Source organism: Galendromus occidentalis, unplaced genomic scaffold (assembly GCF_000255335.2).
Source record: "Galendromus occidentalis unplaced genomic scaffold, Mocc_1.1 scf7180000076742, whole genome shotgun sequence".
Lineage (NCBI taxonomy): Eukaryota > Metazoa > Arthropoda > Arachnida > Mesostigmata > Phytoseiidae > Galendromus > Galendromus occidentalis.
The window spans coordinates 160520-180385 of record NW_003804731.1 but is presented as its reverse complement, the minus strand read 5'-3'; the positions used below and the strand labels follow the sequence as shown (position 1 = coordinate 180385).

The 19866-nt window shown below is 52.6% G+C and overlaps 1 protein-coding gene across 1 annotated transcript; it reads right to left on the bottom strand.

Annotated features, from left to right (window-relative positions):
• Window positions 1-11082: 11082 nt before the first annotated feature.
• On the bottom strand, window positions 11083-13119 carry LOC100902441 (probable RNA-binding protein 46). Its single transcript, XM_003740132.1, has 5 exons — window positions 12958-13119; window positions 12379-12760; window positions 11883-12145; window positions 11584-11715; window positions 11083-11217 (listed from the first exon to the last, which is right to left on the bottom strand). The coding sequence occupies exons 1-5, from the start codon at window positions 13117-13119 to the stop codon at window positions 11083-11085; spliced, it is 1074 nt and encodes a 357-aa protein (XP_003740180.1).
• Window positions 13120-19866: the final 6747 nt, after the last annotated feature.

The window sequence follows — 19866 nt, the reverse complement described above, 5'->3', positions numbered from 1 at the left end:
TCGCTCAGTTCTCACAGCGCTGGTTTCTTTGGTTGCTTGTTCGATCCGTCGAATACTCGCTCGACCGTCTCCGTCTCTTGTCGCGATTCGAGGGCTAGGTCGAGGCCTGTCCTCCCCTTTTCTAGTCCGCGAAAACGCCACGATGCTCCGTGCAGCGATTGCGATTCGCTCCGTTCAACCGCTCCCTACTGGATTCTTTTGAGCCTACGTAACCACGGCCACAGAAGCCACAAGCGAACAGCGAGAGCCGAGCATCATCTAAGGGAGGATTAGGTGCGGCATGTTGTCTTTGTTAAGAAGTTATCTCCGCCGACCAGAACCTCGCCAAGCGCTTAGACGGCATGCATGGATGCACAGACTCCGAAGACGAGATGGGAATCGTCTTGGGAAGGAAGAGCGATTTTGTCGAGATTCCGCCGAACCCGAGCTTGACGCGGAAGGGCATGGAGTCGGATATAAAGGAGCTCCAATGTGCTCCTTGATGCCGAGCGGGGAAGGGAGTCAGGTGTATGTGACTACGTTTCTTCGAACTCGCCCGAGCAAAGTCGGAAATAGAGAGAATTTCGAAGGAGCAATTCGGCAAATGGGTTCCAGTAGCTAAGCGGCGGCGGATATCGATTCGTGTACACCAATCCGTATCACCTGCGAACTCGACTCCCGTCGAACATGTCGGCTCCCTCCCAAAGCGAGAGCCCGAAGCGCACACGAAATCCGCGATAGCTGGCTCCCAACGCAATCAATCGTGACTCACGACCCTTCGTCCGGGATTCTGGGTTTCCTCCGCATGGATACAGCGTCCCCGAGCTTTCTGAGGATTTCGCAGAGCCCCCCGGAAGAATAAGATTCCTAGTCTCAATACTCTTTCCAGTCCTCTCGAATTCGTCCGGCTCTTTTTCGGAGGCGGTTGTAGTACTGCTGCCGACTCGGAGGTCACATATGATCGCCCCGCGGCGATCATATCTGGCCTGGAATCAGCTGCTGATCGGCTGGAATCAGAGCGAGAGGATCTTCCCCGGTTGACTGCTGGCAGATCTGACGACTTCATATTCCCCTGCTGGAGGAATCTCACCCGATTTTCCGGAATGAATTCTCGACAAGACCGTATGCGGGGAGGAAATTATTCCGCCTGGACCTTGGGACCACTCGGAATAACAACCCCGTCAAGCTTGAGCTGATTGAGGATTTCCTCAGAACTTCTCCCCTGAGGTATGACCTCCATGCCGCTCGATTCTTGAAACAGACTGGAAACTTCTCCTGGAAACGTCTCATAATGCGCGAATTGAGGGTACACGGCGCTCGAGATTGATATACCTTTGCGAAGAAATGCAGAATCGCTGCGTTGAACAGTGCTGGCGACAGCAATGTAATCTTCGCATCGCTTGTCGATGAGATCACTGTGCTGATAACGGTGTCTGCTTGACAGAACGGTGGGCGGCGGGCACGAAGACGTGAGCTACGACTGCACCTCAGGAATCGTTGTTTTCTTGCGGGAGGGTGGAAGGACACAACACATATCGAGCAGGGGGGAGAGCACTTCCTTTGTTGCGTCGGATCAGTCGTAGCCGCAGCATCATCATCATAATCAGGGATGTGCCCCAGGTCCCGCCGGCTGAGTGCGACAAAGTACCGCTGAAAATCTGCTTATCCATCCGTCGTTCCGACTCCGCTCTACGAAACCACGCGCGCTCTTTCGAGTCATAATTTGTCTATCGGACGTCTAAGGCCATAGTTCCCCGGACTCTTCATGGATGCGGAACCACGGCAGTTGGTCCCTCGCTGCATGGAACGGTCAGTTGGTATGTGTGTCCACTTGTGTGAGTGCCAAATGCATTTACCCTGTAGTGACAAACTTACATCGACATCGCATTTTGCCGGAATGACTCTTAGGAACAACCCCCTCATTAAGTCACCTGGATACGGGAACCGACAGACTCCGCGGTAGACTTGGCGTCGAAGCTTCGTGCCTTCGTCCGAACCGTTCGAACTCTACCGCCAGAGCTATGGCTCTTTCGCAAACTTGTCCTTGGGATCCAAGAATCTCGGTGTTTTCGGCATATTGCTACGATACCTATGACTGCGGAGCTCAGATTCACCGCATCTTTCATTGGCTCTCATGCGGCCGCCCAAAGCGGGACAAGTCGATGAAATTCGTTTTGGCTGAAAGCAAGAGACCCGGGGAGACGGAATTCGGATATGACCTCGACGGGACTTACTTGCGTCTCGGAGAGCAATACTTTGTGCTGGATTATAACAACCAGAGCATCGAGGGTCGGGTCTGGGCGATATTCACCTCGAATTCCGTCCGAGCGAGAGGTGCACGCTCTATTTTTTCTACCACTCTCACACAAAGACCATGGCGCCGACGCTCGTTCTCGAAATTCATGCTTGACTCTCGTGTACGTCGGACAGCTCATCGCTATCTGCCCGTGAAAGCAGAGCCTTCTAGCGCCGGAGTAATTCGCAGTTAAGGGCGTTTCTTCGACTTGGGTTTTTGATTCGGGGAAGCATCGAAACGGAGAGCAAGAGCTCTTCGCTGGCCAAACTCCTGATCCTCGATGGGGATATCCAACTCCCGCCAGGTCGACTTCGATCGATTCGGTTCATCTCAAAACTCCTGTAACGTCGGTTTTCCTCCGCGTAGGGCCTCTGTTCTTCGTCTCGCTGTTCCCGACTGATACGGCTGGAGCGGTTCGCTTCCGAAGCCGTCTGGTTATTTCCCAGGTATATCCATCGCCATATTGTCTGCGAAAGGCTCACAAGAAAATCCCCTGCTCGGTAAATCCACTCTTCGTAAAGCCTAGACACCAAACAGAGCTGCACTGCTCGGTTGATGATATATTCCGCGGCGACGTTCTTTCTTCCACCTCCGAACTCCGGAAGATTTTTCTCCGCTCCGATTTCAATACGACGAAGATTCACGCTTCGCTCCTCCAGTCCAGGCCGGGAGAAGAAGGAAGGGGCCAGCATCGTTCAGAATATTCTTCACGCGACAAAAGTTCGATTGGGAGGAGTAGAATTCTGAGACGGCTCCATGGTGGACTGGTTTGTGGAGTGATCTTCCATGTTCATCCATTACCACGTCTCTATAGTCTCTCGGTGGTCCCCATAGCTCAGAGAGGTTACCGAGAAACGTTGACATGCCTGTCGAGGAATTACGGCTCGACATGAACGGAAGGTTCTCTGTCAATGTTTTCCGGTGCTTCTCATGAAAAGAGTCCACATGTCATATATGTTGCGCAAAGGGAAGATCAAGCGTCGTTTCGGAGCTCCGAGATTCTTTCGAAATTCGACTTGAGACGAAAGAGATATGAAGAACGCGACTCTGAGAGACCGTGCTGTTTTCCCAGGGAATATTGATGTCTCCGGGTTCGAACTCAGATTCTCGTTCGTGTTCATACGCCCTGCAAAGTCCCGACTTCACGATAACGTTTGCTTTGCGGCTTCGAGAGTGCTTCAATGGCCTCCTGTTCAAAGAGGCGACACGACAAGGAGAGGGCCGAGACACCCAAGTCTACGAGTTCTTCCCTCCGACTTCACGAACCTCAATACGTTGATTGCGATTCCGTATCGAGGGAATTTTCGTTCCCCGGAAAATGTCCTCCGTGTGCGGAGCTCCGTCTACAACGTTCTCCGGCTTCGTTGTATGTCGGGGCACTTGCAGAAATCCCAGAGTCGGAGGGCTCTCCGCGAGAGAAAGAAAACTAACCGCGACCGTTTGCCATGTGGACCGAAGCGACGCCGACCGAAGAAGCGAGCACCAACCGCTGTCCAGCTGTGCCTAGCATCGGCAATGACATTCTGCCGCTCGACGGTAGGTACTCGAATAAATTAAAAGCATCCTCTGGCAGCAAACTTTGACGCGTCCCCTCGCCCCGGAGCGAGCTGTCGGGATGAGCTGGCGGTGAGTCCTTGCATGAGCATGGGAGCCCTGAGCCGCCAGTCTTGCGACAACATTTCGTCTTTGTCTGCGCGGTTCTCGCCTTTCTTCTGTCGTCATCGCCTCGGTTCTGTAAAAGTCAGGATCCACCTCGCTGAGCTCCGCGCGACAGTCCCCGGACAGAGTTCCTTCCGAATAGAGATGCTGGTTTTCGTGGTGGCAGCCTTGTGCGTTGGGGTCTTGCACCGAGCGAAGCGTAATTTTCCACGAGCTACGCCCTGAACGCGCTGACAACTCGAATACTCCCCGCTTGACCTTGAGATTCGGAAAGGATTCCCTGAATGGAGCTGAGCACCCATTCGGAGCTTGATTGCATATCGGATAAAGTATCGCTTTCCAAGGGAAACAGAAGCGACGCAAAACTTTCGTCAAATCGTTGCCGCGCCGCCGTCCCAGAACCCAACAATCAGCCAGAAAGCAAACTTCGTTTCGGGCTCGAACCGGAGTACCGAGCAAACGGAGGGAAAGACCGAGCAGACGCTCCGATGGAACCGCTACCACTGCCCGCTCTGCCACAAAACACGATAAAGAATCTTAGGTCTGGCACAGGTGAAGAGGAAGGTTCCTACTGCGGATTGAGTCCGACCAGGAGCTCTCACGGAAACATCACATATGTGGTTAGGGGCGTGTTTCGCGGGTTGGGCTCATTCGGCGGCCTCGTCGCAGGATCGGAAAGTTTCTATTCGGAGAAAGTTGCCGCGGGAACGTCAGAACAATCATCGAATTGTCGTCATATCGGCAGAGGCGTTGATGAGATTAACGATGCGGCCCAGAGGTGAATAGAGCGCGTCGGAGACGAAATGAGCGAGTGGGACGATAAAGTCTCATGATGAGAAGACCCTTGAGGCATCGATGAATCGTGCACGGCTCTATGGAAAAGTTGACAGCGTTATCAGCAGCATATGAATGAAGGCAACGCAATCTTCTGTCTCCAGCGTCCCGCATGCGGCGAGTCTTCCCTCGATGAATATGAATGAATATGAATATGGAGTCTTTCCGTATTCATCATCTTGTGGATGCTTATGTGTACACGGGAATTGCGGCATCAGCGAGTCGAGGCTCGTGTGCGCGCCGGCTGTGCTAGAATCGCGCATTGGAATCAAGCGTTGGGAATCCTCGGAAGAAACATATTTCCTCGAGAACAGCGGCGCTTCGAATTGGTTCCCCAAGGTCGTTCTGGAGAATCGGTCTCCCCCGCTGGAAGGTATCGAGGAACAGCATCTGAAGCAATCTCGGAGGTACGAGCTCAATTCTTCGCGGAGCTTCCTATCGTCGAGGGAAGATGACTCGAACAAGTGGAGGGACAGGCTGGCTGGCATCCAGGCAGGCAGGCGAACGAGGATAAAGAAGTGTACATAGAGCTTGCACTATGTCTTTGTGTAGTTGTCCGACGAATGGATACAGTCCGCAAAGTTGGTCAGCTGTCAACGATAAAGAAAGACATGGTGGACACTCCACCCAAAGCAACACGGGCCACGGCACAGCGTAGGAACATCACGCTTCAGTGACCGACAACGCCTACGGAGCGAGCAGGAAAAAACTATTGGGCCCAACATTGACGACACGCTCGCCGATCGGAATCGTTGCGAAATACTCAGTCACTCTCCTCGTGGTCATCGGAGCCCGACGCTTGTCCCCGCAACGAACTAACGAACGCATGCTCCTCGTCTTCTCGTGGGGTCCGAGGAATACAAACGAGAGCAGGTTCATCATCCTTGAGCTTATTAGGAGTCAGAAACTCGGAAACGGGAAAAAACTCGATTCTTCGTTTTGGAAGCTCATCAAAGAGTCAGGGAGCCCGATTCCCCAGGATTCGATCCATCCCCCGTCCCGGTCCGCGGCAATCCGCCGGCTTCTCTCGCCTTGCACCAGTCCTTCCCACGCTCCATTTTCCGGCCGACTTTCCCAAGGTAGCGCTCATTCCGCTTCGATAAGCTTCTCGGAGCATAGAGCGAGCACAGACGCCCAAATGAGCTCGGGTCTGGATCGCAGCTAACTTCATTTTTATTCGAAGCGTTTAGGACTTTCGAAAATTCGTGGAGCTACCGAGAGAGCGATGCGAGAGCCTCGATCCACTCAAAGGCTCGGGACTACGGACAGCGTAGCCGGTGCACGAACTGAACCGCTCCCTTTGTTCTCTGGACGCCGGATTTCGTGACTCGCAATCACGTCCCGACCGTCTCTCGAGTACATAAAAAAATCACAGTGTTCGACTCTTTGTTCTCGTCTGAATTCTGATACAGGAATGGAATAGGACGGGGTCCGAAGAGATTAGTCGTTCTCTCGCGCCCGGGACTTATACGTCAAGTCCATCTTCTTCGGACTCGTGGCTCCACGGATCCGCGGAATTTAAAGCGATCTTCGATAATCCCGCAGATCCATGTGATGCGCTGCATACGAATGGGATGAGGTGCGGATCAAAAGTTCCTGAAATCCTGATTCAGAGAAACGAGCTCCTGGAAGTCTGTGGGTGGACATTATGCGCCGCCGATAGGATTTTCCCGATTTTCCGTAGCTCGTCCCTCAGTAGATTGCGGTGGATACATTGGGTGACGACTTCGAGGGGCGCGGACTATCACGGGCAGAATTTTCTGCTCCACGAGTCTTCAAGAACTGATGATTATGTAAATTAAGTAGGTTATTCTCGGAATTCATTCGCTTTCACAGATTCGGGAATAAATCACGCCTCGTGGTTTCCTTGATCCCTGAGTTCGAGGAGCGTGAAATAATGGTTTGGAGTCATTTCGGATTTTCAGAGCCCTCCGAAAAACCCTCGACCCGCTCTTGCGGCTGAAGCATACGTCGAGAGACACTGTCGGGCGCCCTCAGCCTGCCTCACTCTCATCATAATTTGAGATCGGATGAGCGCTCCCCTCGCTCACCTGTGATTATTATCGTTCGCTTTCCATGAATCCCGACCCCGGCCGTCGATGGTTCTTCGGTGATAATCATCGATATCAGCGGCTTGCAGAGAGCAGGCGAAGAAACGAGACACGCGAACGATGGAGGTGTATTTTTATGGTCCCACCTCTGATCGCGTTCCTCATAACAACCCATAAGTCACCCGTAGCCTACGCTCTCGTTTACTACGAGGATGAATTCCGAGGCTCCTGGCGACTTTAGTCATCATCGGAATACAGGTCGTCCAAAATATTTGCTCCAATCTATTCACAGCAATCAGTGACGATCTTTCTGAGACTTTCGTGATACGAGACCGAGGCCGAATCCCGGAGTTCGGGTCGACGCTGTAATCCTATGCCGCCGAGAGTGTCAGCAGCGCATAACTCTGAAGCTCTGGACTCCGAAGGGACGCTAGGCCTCTCGAGTTGAGCTTCCGGTCATCATTCCCAATGAGAATTCAAGTCAGCAAGCTCGAGGAAACGATCGGGAATATTTGCAGGCCATCTGCAACTAGCCCTCAGGTAGATCAGCACCGAACACCAGTCCAGAAATCGCAATATTCGACAGCCAGGAACTATCGGGAAGTCCGGGGTAAGTTCGCAACCGGTGATTGCTTCCTAAGTAGTGTGATCGGAAGTCTTACAGCACGATGAACGGTAGATGCGCGCCCTCTATACCGTCGTCATTGGGTGTATGACGAGGAAAATGAGAGCCACTGGTGACGGCGTCAGCGCTCGCTCCCGTGGAAACACTCATACCTGAGGTTCTGCAACCGTCGGTCCCGAGCAATATGTCCGAGTTGAGTTACAGTCATCCTGATGAGACGTGTCGTCCGGCCGGGGAGGCTCCCAGATGCGAACAAAGCCGCGATAAAGCCCCTTCCAGACCTTCATCAATCTCTTTGCCACCGGGGAAATAGGTTCGGAAGCCACGCGACCGCCGAACCATCCACTCATTCAGGGAAGAAGGCCGAGCAAACAGGCAACCACACGGCCGAGCATGCAGCGATGGCCTGAAGCTTCACGCTATCCATGTTCATAGTAGCGTCTTGGGTAGAAGCCGACATCGACACTTCAAAAGGCCCCCCGTCACCTCATTGATTCAGAAACCATTTATGGCGTTCTACGTGGACGTAATTTATATTCGGAACATACTCGATCTTTCGATAATGGATGTAATCAGTGACGATGGATTCGAACCTTGAGCCGGGACCAGCTTATGGAAAACAAGAAGCACAATATACTCGGTGAGATGGACTCGAATTCGATGAAAATCGTAAGGTCATGGTTCGCTCAAGCCGCTCATAGGAGAAGTCCGTCTCCCCTCAGACCCGAATGCCATAACGCGTTGGATCGAAGGTTAGAGCGAGACCCGCATCATTTTCAAGGTGACGGTCGGTGTGACGGAATCTCTCGCACCGCTACACTTCTTGTGAGCTCTTCGCTTTTCTTATTCAGTTTCGATGATCGATGGAGTTGCAGGGCATGACGTTGCCGGGAAATGCGCCACGCGGAGAGCACATCGTCTCGCTGTATCGAGATATCCGCTTAGATCCACGCAGCTCCATCCGGCAAGCGGCGATGAATTCAAGCAGATGTTTGCAAGCCGAAGAGGGACGGGCAGGAGACAAAGGCGTTCCCTGCCCGTCCCGAGAAAACCCATCGAATCCCTGCGGCGTGCTCTGCTATGATAGACATTCGATATCCTGAGCGGATTCCATCTGCGTAATGAGAATCGCTGCGTGTGGAGGCGCGGCCCCCGGGGAAGTTCCGTAGTTACGCGCTCTATTCAAGTCCTCTCTTACTGCCGGGGCCGGAGAAAAATCATGAGGACCGACTGATGACCTTGATTCCCCGCCCGAGGACATAGCCTCGCGACAGCGAGACAACCTTCACTCGGATTTCAAAATTCAGCAGCGAGCGCCCTTGAAGATTCCCGTCCTCCAGGACGGAACGGATTCAAATGACTCACGGACGAGTTTTGCGCGTCGGATCTTGTGTTACACGTGACGACACCGCACGTTCTGAAAATTCAGGTTATGAGTCGACAGATATCTCGTCGCATGTGTTCGTCCAGCTCCCCCGAGGGTCGAAATTCTCCGACTTCCCTGGGAGCGTGGAATCCCTCGTTCGGGTTTCCGTATTCTCTGAGTTTCTCTTTCCTTCCTTGTGTTTCTTCTGCCTTCCAGCGACTGCGACTACGACGCCGGCCCTCTATCGATGAAGTCCGGAGCAAACGAGACATTGAGCGAGGAGTAGGGGGCACCGTGCGTTGTTCGTTACCGAGGGGAGACCGGTAATCGCGTTTCGAATACTCAATTAGACCACAGACACTCTCCATGCCACAAAGACAGACCGTGCATCTGCCGGGACAGCGGCCAGACGACATGGCTTGCATCCCGACGAGTGCAGTTGCAACAACAGCTCCGTCCGCTCCGGGAATCGGACGCTTCTCCTTCTTCCCTCCTCTCTGTTTCGCCTCCGAATCAAAAGGCGAGTGCGCGGAGCTGGTGTTCACCATATAACCATCGATAGCGCAAATGATACGAGTCTTGGACTGAAAGATATGAATGTGCAAGGGAGGTCTTCCTACCTAAGGTCGGGGACCACGAATAAATCCTGTAACACATCGCATACCCCCATAGCTCTAGCATCATGATCCCGATGCTCTCGGAAGACATTGGAAAAAAGCGGAATCTGAATTCGCGCGAGATCGGTACGATAGCATGGACAGAGGGAAGCACGTCCGAGATCGGAGGAAATGCTCCATCGATATTCAGAGTCCTCTGAAAACTTGTCTATCCCTCCATGCCGACTGCCCATCTCATGAATCATTGAGACGATATTCACGATGCGTTCAATCTAACCCGAAGACCCCCGCAGATAGAGAGAATTCTTTTCGCGGCTCCTCGCGATCTTAAGCGTCACCCGGGATCATGGTCCAGTACTTCAAAAATGACAGCATTGCCTCAAGCGTCTCTGGACCGAATCGAATATGCAGTTTCAGAGAAATTCCTCGAGATTCACAATTTCGTCTCGCATTTACGACATTCACCTAGGACTAATAGTAGCAGTACTCTCGAAAAGCGCACATGGAAGCGCTTCAGCAAGTCGGCGAAGCGCAGTATTTTTCCAAATACTCCGTTTGCCGGAACATGGACACCATGATTCCTAAGGGGAAAGTAATCCGGATCGATGAGAAGCCGCAACTCCACGAACACTCGTGCTTGTCAAGGATGACGCTCCCCTGCCAGAAGATCTACAAACTCGAGCATCGATTTTTTTAGCCCATGATCAACGAAGGGTGAGAAACCGGGTGTGCATGTTCCGATAATAACTGAGTATTTGTTCATTCTTGTTTTGATCCCATCTAATCTAATCATGATCAGTCAAGTTACGTCGACTCCGGCAATGAAAGGCTCTGCGTCCTGGCGATGTGATTCCACTGCGCGGAAGTTCCCCCGAAAGCCTCAAGGATCTCACGTCTCTCCATGCAGGGTCTCCCTCGGAATCAATGGATTCTTTCGTCTCTCTGCAATGCTCCATGGACGTTTGTTATCTACATGAAGAGAAACCCCATTTCCGAATGAATGGCCTCCATTCAGAGCAGAGAGCGGTCGTCGACGTGACCATGCAAAACTGCACGTGACGAAGCGTTCTCTTCCCCCCCCTTGCGGTGTCGTCGGTCTTCTACCTCGCTGCCCGATTGCTAGCCCAATCGCACCCCCAAGCCGACTGGAGAGAGCACTGCTGGCTGCGTGATGCGTGCTTCGCGGAATCTTCAAGTGCTTCTCGCTTGGAGAACTTGCCAACCGCCAGAGAAGCAGGATCTGAATTAATACATAGTACATGCTGCCGGATCACGGATTTAGTGGAAGCAGGAGAAGAGCGATAATACGTAAAACCCAGCTTCCTGTCGGAATGAAACGCAATCTGTTCTGTCAGCTCATTACCGATTGCATGACGGGTTCCGAGTAATCTTCCAGCAACAAGCCCTTTTTTGGCGCGGGCGTGCGTCTTCCGGCGAGGTGAGTGCGACTCAGGCATCCCTCCCCGGCAACAACGTCGCCGAAGGGAAATCATTAGGCGATAAAAATGCAGACGACACGCTACAGCGTTGTCGGCTTTATTTCCGATGATCATCATACAAGATGCTGTGCGAAAAAACTCGGAGAATTTCCTCCGTTTCTCCTCTACCATTCTTTTTTCCTCATTGACTTCTTCACATGAAGCCGGAAGCCAGCCTCAGAAATCCCCCTGACCGACGTTGGCGGTGAAACAATTATACCTCGATGCAAGCATGCGGCGCATTCTGCGTTCCCGTCTACGCAGAATTTCTTCGCGCATCCTTTTGTTGATGGGCGGTTTGGCCCAGCTGACCTGAAGTGAAAGCTTTCAATTGAAGTTCGTTGCGATGAAAATCGCCCGGCGGTGAGTCGTCCCTGATTAGATACCAGAGAAGCAGAGTAATCGTCGGGAACAAACACGGCGATTGGTGCTCGTCAGGAGCATCTCCGTCTTCAACTAATCCCAACGCATCGTTCTGTCTCCTGTCGACTCGCTGTGGCTTAAGCCTCTGCTGTTTCAGCGACCGCTGATGACTCTTGATGAGGATCTTCCTCTTGCTCCACCTTAAGTCCCTTCCCGATGCCTACACCGCTGGGAACGTGTGTGTCTCCGCAAGGCACCGGCTGAGTGGACCCGGAAGGATCGCGGATACGAAAGCGGGTCGCATTGTTTACTCACTTGCAGCGGTAGATCGTCCAAGGTGAGGTTCTGACAGACCTTCATGGCTTTCTCGGCCAACGAACGCGTGAAGAAATGTACGAAAGCGAAGTCTCGGATCACTTTCACCCGCTCGACCTGCAGTCCTCGTTCCTGAGCAATAAAATTGATCAAGGTTAATCACCGATTCTCGCGAAGACGCGAGAGCTGCCACAGGGTCTCGACGTAGAATTTCCAAGGCGAAAAACTTATCCGCGATGAACGCTTTACCGCATGTGCGAGGAAAATCCGAGGCGATAGCTGAACAGAAAGGAACTCACCGCGAATGCTCTCCTCAGGTCGGCGTCTGTGACTCTGGGAGAAAGATTTTTGATGTACAGTACTTTCACTGATTTCATGATTTCCTCGTCGGGCTCCTGCTCGGGGTCGGCCCAATCGACGACGACCTCGCAGCCCCAAGGCCTGGACGCGACGATCGTTTCTTTCGCGAACATAGCGTTTTTCGACGAATTGAACTCGATGAAGCAGAAGCCGCGGTTCTGGGTCGAACCAGGGTAGGTGTACACCATGACGTCGACCAATCCTGCCGCGAGTCGGGAACGGAAGGATCGGCATAAGAATCAGATCCTCCACGATTTAATCAACTTGGAGCGAGATCCAAGATAATTCTGAGCGCAGGGAAAATCTCGACGAAGCGCTGCGCGTCGAGAGCCGCGCTGAGTATTTTCCGTACGGAGCTCGAGAGAAATCATACTAAAAATCATGAGAAAAAGCCTAGAATCGCGGCTCGGATTGGGACTGGCTCCTTAGACTGACCTCCGAGGAACCGATTGAAGTGATTGAAGATATCTTCCTTAGTTTTGACCTTGGGAATGTTGGCGACGTAGAGTCGACGGCCCATTTCAGTCCTGACGATGAGACCTTCGGTGCTCTTCCGCAGTGCTTCGCTCTTGCCCAGAGCGCTCCCCCATCGCGCCGAAACAACCTTGTACGGCCCTCGTTCCGACAACACGACCCCGTTCAACCCTTCCTCTACAGTCATGGCGTCCTCTTCGTTCTCGTAAACTGCGGTGGCCTTCCCCACGGAAACTCCATCGTCGTCAACGAACAGCGTCAATCTCAATAATTTTCCCTGGGGCTCGAATAGTCGAACGAGCTGAACCAGCGAAGCGCCCGACGGAATGTTGGAAATGTGGATCTGTGAAGCCGCGGAAAACCTCCCGAGTTAGTCAGTTAGTTGGTAGCCTGCTAACTCGATTGTTCCCAGCGGGCCGGAAAACGGTCAACGATTCTCAGACAAGGAGACGAGTTGATTGGAAGCAGCGAGAAACACGTCCCTGTTTCATTTGCGGGAGAGCTTTTGCTCAATAAGTGATTCCTAATTCCAGGGCTCACCTCGCACGATGTGCTGCATTCCGAGTAGTCGGACAACCTGAACGTGTGATGAGACGCCCCGAACACAACTTCATGTTTCCTGTGGAGCTGCAACAAATCGTGCAACTCGGCATCCAAGGCCACGGTAGTTGCTTTCGGTAAATCGGGAGCCGCTGTCGCCATCACTTCGTTGTGGCTGAATAATGAATATTGCAGTCGATCGCAGCATGCAATCACGCTTTCTTATACAACCTACTATGGGCGTGGGGCTTCGTCGAAAAGCTCCCGCGGCAACAGGAGGTATGATATGGATTAGGCGCGGGGAATTCGTTAAAGCGACAGCGAATTCCTGCACTGGAAGTTCCTTAGCGAGAATCCTTTCGCGGGGGAACTCAGCAGGTGGTACGCGAGGATCGAGAACCTCGCTGAGTTTCGGAGAATGATGTCCCAATCCGCAGAGGGTCGAACTGTATCATGGAAACGAGGGGGTCATGCAGAATGACAGTGACCGTTCCCCCAGTACGGTCAGATTCACAGAGAGACCTATCTCGTCGGGGGTAGAACACCCTCTCACAAGGAAACCGTGTCACTATCGCGTCGATCACGCTGGAGCGGAGCGTTCGAGCTCAGAAGCCGCGGGAGCTCCGAACCTGGATGCTCGGTATACAGATTCGAATAATTCCTCCGGGACGAAAATCCATGGCTTGATGTTTTCCGCTCGGAAACCCGTCCATCTAGTTCGTCGAGATGCAACTCAACGTCGGAGCCGAGGGAATGGTGAATTTCGAAGTGGCGCCGACATTTCAATATGCATTTCAATCAGTTTGTTTTCCGCCACGAAGCTGTTCGTTCGGGCGTTCATAACGTACACAGAAAAACCATAAGGCGGAATCCACCTATTCATTGCCTTGAACTTCTGCCTCGATGCGCCTATGCGGAAAATATCCGGAATATTCGAAGAACACGTAGAAGAAACCTGATCTCTGATTCCTTGCTGGATGTTATCGCGAAACTTCAATGGGGCACGAGTTCCGGTAACTTTTGAAGAGTCCATCGCGCCTGAACGTGTTAAGGCATTGTGTCAACTGTCAGAAGCAGGCGGGTGGTACACAAACATTCCTCGCCTCCTCCGGGGTGATCGGTCTTCAATGCCAGCCACGAAGCCCGAAAAATATCAACCTGATACAGCATCGCTTAGAGTCCTAGAGGATGACTGGATGATTCATCTCCTTCAGTCTCGCCCATCCTATCTCCCTGAAACGACGTCTTCCCATTGCCTTTACGGGCGGTCATCGAGCAATAAAGTCGCAATAGCCCAGCAATCCACTACAAGGCATTCGAACCCGACTGAAAGACATTTCCTCACTGTCCGCATATCTATCGAGCGACAAAACCTATCATTTGCTTGATCGACCCCCTCCGATCACCTCGATACAGCCTTAACGATTGATCAATATTTCTGTTTCGATCCGCTCAATCGAACCTGCCTAGGGAAAAAGTCCATTCTTGACCACGAGGCCAGACGCCATGGGTAGACATCTTTTTCTTGCCTCTCTTGGCCGCTTTGGAAAAAGCCTCATGAGCATTGGTCTCATAGGCCGCGTTTAGGTGTTAGAGGTCGGTCAGCCGTTCCTCGTCCCCTGCGCGAGCAATCTTCCAGGTCTGGGATCGTTTCGATCGCTTCCAGCGAAAGGTGGAGAAATAGAGCGACAAACGTTTTCCAAGGCGGAAACTCCGGTGGGAACCGCAACGCGCGTCACATGCCGAGCCTTCTGGCAGATTTGCTGCATCGCCAGCTCAGGCGCTGGTTCATTTTGTCCTCGTCCTGCACAGCAGATGAGAGTTTGACCATTGCAGCGAACGTGCGCTCAAGATGCCCGTGCGACTGCGGAATCGGAACGGATCGGAGCTGATGGGCTTCGAGGGAGTGTTCACTATGATTCGGTCGCTGAACTTCATTGATTTTGCCCGATTTCGGGCTCGACGGCTCGTATCACCCTCAGGATTGGAAAACACTTCCAAATATTCACTAAGATCCTTCGGGAGCTCAACGAGAGCAAGGAATTGCCGAATGAATGAATGTCTGTATCAATTTCCACAAGAAGCGCGTGTAGGAAAGAATCGTGCAACGCTGCGATGGAGAGAACAGCACGCGATCGTCCGCTCTGAAGAAACCTCGAATACCCCACCACTCCTGGCGTGTTTTTTTCCAATTTATCAACGACCGAGCACCTTCGTTCTCGCCTCCGAATTCGCTGCAGATTGTGGAGATTTGACAGGTTCCCCCCCCCACCCCCCCCCCCCGGGTTCCCCCCCACGCTCACAGTCGAATTCGTCCACCGAATCAAGTGAAAATATCGGGAGAGAATCATGGCCAGCAGAAGTCACGCACCTTGCACGTACGCGAAAGCCGCCTGCGTTGACTTTCGCGCGGCGACTTTCAGGATCGTCGCGGCGAAGTGGATCGAACGATGCGAGCACCTGTGTAGTACTAACTGTTGTGGCGTTCATTGGCATCCTAGGGGAAGCAAGCTATGGAAGGGTTTCTATTCTGCTGCTGATGATGGGAGGGAGATTAAAGGTTCTCTGTGTGCATTGACGGCTGCCCATCAGTGATCCTCTTGAGGCGGAGAGATGCTGATGGGTGATTTCTTCCCTTGGCGGAGAGGGTTTGATTTCCGACGTATAGCGCGCCGCCGGCCGTCGTTAGGGGTGATATCGCGTCGTCACAGCACCGAAACATCCTAAATAAGGCGAACTGCGTAGGTGTACAAAGGCCGCGTGAAGTGCTTCCGATGGCTGCCTCGACCTCTGACATCAGTGACTCGTTCCTCGTCTTGTATAGGGCTTTTCGGAGCGATTTGCGATCGTCGTGGCAATCACTCACGATATGAGCGTTTCGGCTCGGTCGATGTCAAAGGACTATGGAATATTCCCGGCCGTTGTAGCTGCGAACGTTCCGATAACCCCACCGAACCCTGCCGGGAGTAGACATCATAAAAGGCAGCAGAAGCGCTCTCTGATATTAGTTTATTAAACAGCTTGACTGGTTCTGGCAGGTGGTGGCTGAAAGGATGACACGATCCACCGCTGGTGCATCTTGGGATAGAGAGTCTCGCGTGAATATTTTGAGAGAGTGCCCACGACAGCATCCGCAAGCTCTGCTCGGATGCCTCGTTGGACGTCGATAGAGCCGCGCACGGCACTCCCAGCACCTGGCTCCACGACTGTAGTCCGAGTGTTCGCATCAGCGCAGTTTTCGCACCATATTATAACGAGACACGAGGTGGCGCGTTAATATTGAGCGTGCCTCGGAGCCGCTACATCGAGACTGGCTTCATGCTGAGGCAACGCCGAGGGGAGGAGTGGAAGAAGATGTCCGTCCAATACGGGAGTTAGTACTTTCCGAGCGAATCGAATTATAAAAAAAGCATTATTTGTTGATTTCACTTGGTGCAGCTTTGTGTCAGCCCACAGAACCTCTCCCGGAGATCTTGAAGTTGGATTCCCACGTGCGTTCCGGGAGGACTTGAAGACCGGTGTGGCGTCACTAGGTGTCTCGAAGACTCAGGAATTCCAGAGGCTCCTCGGAGTCTTTGAAAGCAAGAAACATGGGCCGTCGTTGAGATGCGGAATGAGGCTCTGCACAATTTCTCATGATGTTTCCCGAAGACCTGAGTTCGATTTCGGGAAAATACGCGAGTTCGGTCAACCCGAGTATCAACCCTCACACAAAGCCGAACATCCCGGTGCTGTTAAGGCAAAGGTATCAGCAAAATATAGGGGGCTTGCTATTCAGAGACCGAGACGCTTCCGAGCGATTTGGGAACGAATATCACCGGCAGGTCATGCATAGTGGAATTCCTGGAACCGATCACTGAGTTTTCGCCATCTCTCGATTAAATTAATTTCCGTGATAAAGTTACGGCAAGGATCCAGCGAGCTTAGTACGTCTGTCGGTGTGGGTTCAAGAACGCCGGACAATGAGGTTCATCAAAAGTTCACCCACACCGGGGTTTTTGCAAGAAGCTCTCCGAATGTGTCCTGCAAATGAACCCGGTTGTGGTGTCTGTTCCATCTCCCAAAGAATCGCATCAAATGGTAGTCTGTCTAAGAGATCCAGGAGCTGCTCCATCTCATTCTATCAAATGCTGCGACGTTCCACTAGACGCAGCCCCGGAGAATTGTTCCGTAGCTCCATCCATTAGACCGAAAGCTCGCGGGAGTGGACGCGAAATCAGGAATGAGTTCCCGAGCTCTATGTCGCGAATAATAGACCGTGATGTTTACTCTCCTCATGTTCGTGCGTCGTGGAGCGCCCGGACCAAATTCGTCCTGAGATGACGGCGGGTGGGAACAGATGACGAAGCGGCGGAGCGACAGTGAGGGACAACAGAGCGAGAAAAAAACAAAACGACCGAGGAATCTGCAGAAAAACATCAACCCGATGTGTCGCATCTAGATACTGCAGAGTTTAATGTCCTGGAAGATACCCGAAGCAAGATGCTCTCCTTTCGGCTGGCCATCCGTGTGAATATGGACAGTTTCCCAAGTCCAAGAGCTTGGCTATACTTCGCGAGTTGCAGTCGGCCGGACGTTTTTTCCCGTATGCAGGACCTCATAAATCGTTCTAGTGACTGGAGCGGTGTCCGACTGAATGAGTACGGGAGAGGAAGAGTTTCCATAAAATTTATGACCGCTGGGCCTCTTATAAAAGTGTGGCTTAGTACGGTGTTTACGTCGCGGCAGTAGCGGCAGCCCCCAACCACTCGACAACTCTGTGCCGAGATCCATGGCGAGCCGCCGCGCCGCCTCCGACGACGCCGACGGTGTTACCGCTGCTGCTGGTGCTGCTTTCCTTGCGGTAATACGGAAATGCGTTTATGACGCGTGACCAACCCGGTCATCCATTGGAGGAGGTGCTCGGGAGGGGTTTGCAATTAGAAATCTTCGGAAGGGAAAATTCTCCTCGAAGGAGTGATTAGGTAAGCAAGAGTTGCCCGTTTCTCGGCTCCCTTCAGCGACGACGTCGTTGCCCTACCGTTCTCGTTGATGATGACGGGTGCGAGGGGATCACTAGTCACTTCATTAGTTTAATGAACTCGGTCTTCTTCGTTAATGTCTATGGATGGATGGGTGTCTGGCAGGCAGGCGGGCAGGCTCGCTGGCGAGCGAGGAAACGGACGGGCGGGCGAGCGGAAGAACGGCATGCATGCAGGATAATTCGTTGGCTTCTTTCCTCACTCCTCGTCGCTGAGCTCCATGACGTAGTAGCCCGTGGTCACGGACGAAAGTGCACCACGCAAATGACTCAAGTCTCCAGAGGGTGAACGAACTTTTGAGAAACAAGATCACTCGGCCGGAGCTCGCTCACACTACAGCCAGCCCTGGACTAAACAAACTACGCTCGCTCTACGAAGAGCGCAGCGCACTGTCCCAGGTGAGCGCCTGATTTTCGGTGAAGAAAGTTTCTTGCGAACTTTATAGCGGCTGTCCGAAACAAGACATTCTCCAAATGGAAAGGCCTGTGCTATTGAGGTGGACAAACAATTCATCTCCCGCCAGCGTTCGGATCCCGCTCCAGGCAATATTGCAATTAGCCGATTGTCTCCGAGGGCTCGTGTGAGCTACACTGAAGCTCGGCGGCTAAAGCCTGTCGACCGACTCCGAACCCGTTCCGCAGGCCGAGCCTTCAAATGCCGAAGCACACCTCCCCGGGGATAATTTTCCATAGTCGGCCTCAAAATTCCCATGTTTGCTACTCCTCTGCGAAGACTACTTCCTTGTTCTCGGCACTTCGTTCTAGGCGGACTGCGAACAGCCGACGATTCCTTCTTGTATGGTCACGTACGTGGTCGTCGCTCAAACATTTTCTGCTAGCATATGTGGGCGTTTAATCAAGGTCGCCATCGACGCTCTCCAGAATGAACTCTGGCAGGATTCCTGGCCCAGACCCTCCCACGACCTGAGCACTAGAGGGAATGGACTGAGCTGTCGATAAAAAATGCTTGATGACGGAATTCCTCAAGTCTAGATGCGCACGCTGGACTTTACGTGAACTCAGGCGCAACCCAAGTCGAGCCAACGCGCTCTGGTGCCGTGGAAACTCACACCACTTCCAGGAAATCGTTTTGCAGTTTGAATGAATAATTATTATCGGAGATGAAACGTCTCTAGAGCTGACGCCCGCTGCGATCCGCCCGCCACACCCCCTCCGCTTACGCCCGGTGACGCCAGAGCTAATAACCATACCGACTGCTTCGGCCAATTCTGCCGTAGCCTCGCGATCCGAATTTGATTCTGCTCCTTTGCGGAGTATCCCTATCTCCACGATATGTTTCCAAGAAGAAATCGATGCCGCTCTATGTACCTACGGGGCGAGGTGGCGGGGAATGATAGCGACCAGATTCTCACGGAAGCATTCAACGCAAATTCGAGGTCGAGAGCAGACTCTTTCCTCGCGACTCGCATTGAAACGCTCGGAGATCAGCGAGTCGATATGACGGTGGTTATTTCTAGACAAGTATCGACCAGCCGATTTGTCTTGTGGATCGTATAATATCTACTTTACCCGGGAAGTCGTCACCCATCCACGAAGATTTGGACCCACGCTCCCATCGGAAGCCCAACGTATTCGATGGCTGGCAGGAAAGTTTCACTCGCTGAAGCTGATTCCGGAGTTACGAGTACTAAATGTCGAACACGGTTTCGCTATTAGTGAGCGTGTCGTCGACATGTTCTAATGGGTTCGAGGAGGCTAGCGAGAGGAGGGAAGTGCCCCCTTATTCAGATAGAAAAAGAAACTCGACTTCGTTCAAGCTGTCGATGTGAGCTTGTTCCCGTCGGGAGGTGAATGTTTTGCTCTGAGTGATTTCCCATCGGTGGTGGGGCTCTCCCGCGTTGGCATTTTTTTCCCTTACCACTCGCGCG

Bases quoted from the DNA above. Each gene is read 5' to 3' on its own strand.
- LOC100902441 (XM_003740132.1), bottom strand. From the start codon at position 13,119: ATGGCGACAGCGGCTCCCGATTTACCGAAAGCAACTACCGTGGCCTTG. The intron at 11,716-11,882 runs GTGAGTTCCTTT...TTTATTGCTCAG, and splicing joins ACCTGAGGAGAGCATTCGCG to GAACGAGGACTGCAGGTCGA. The intron at 11,218-11,583 runs GTGAGTAAACAA...CTTTCACTTCAG, and splicing joins TGGACGATCTACCGCTGCAA to GTCAGCTGGGCCAAACCGCC.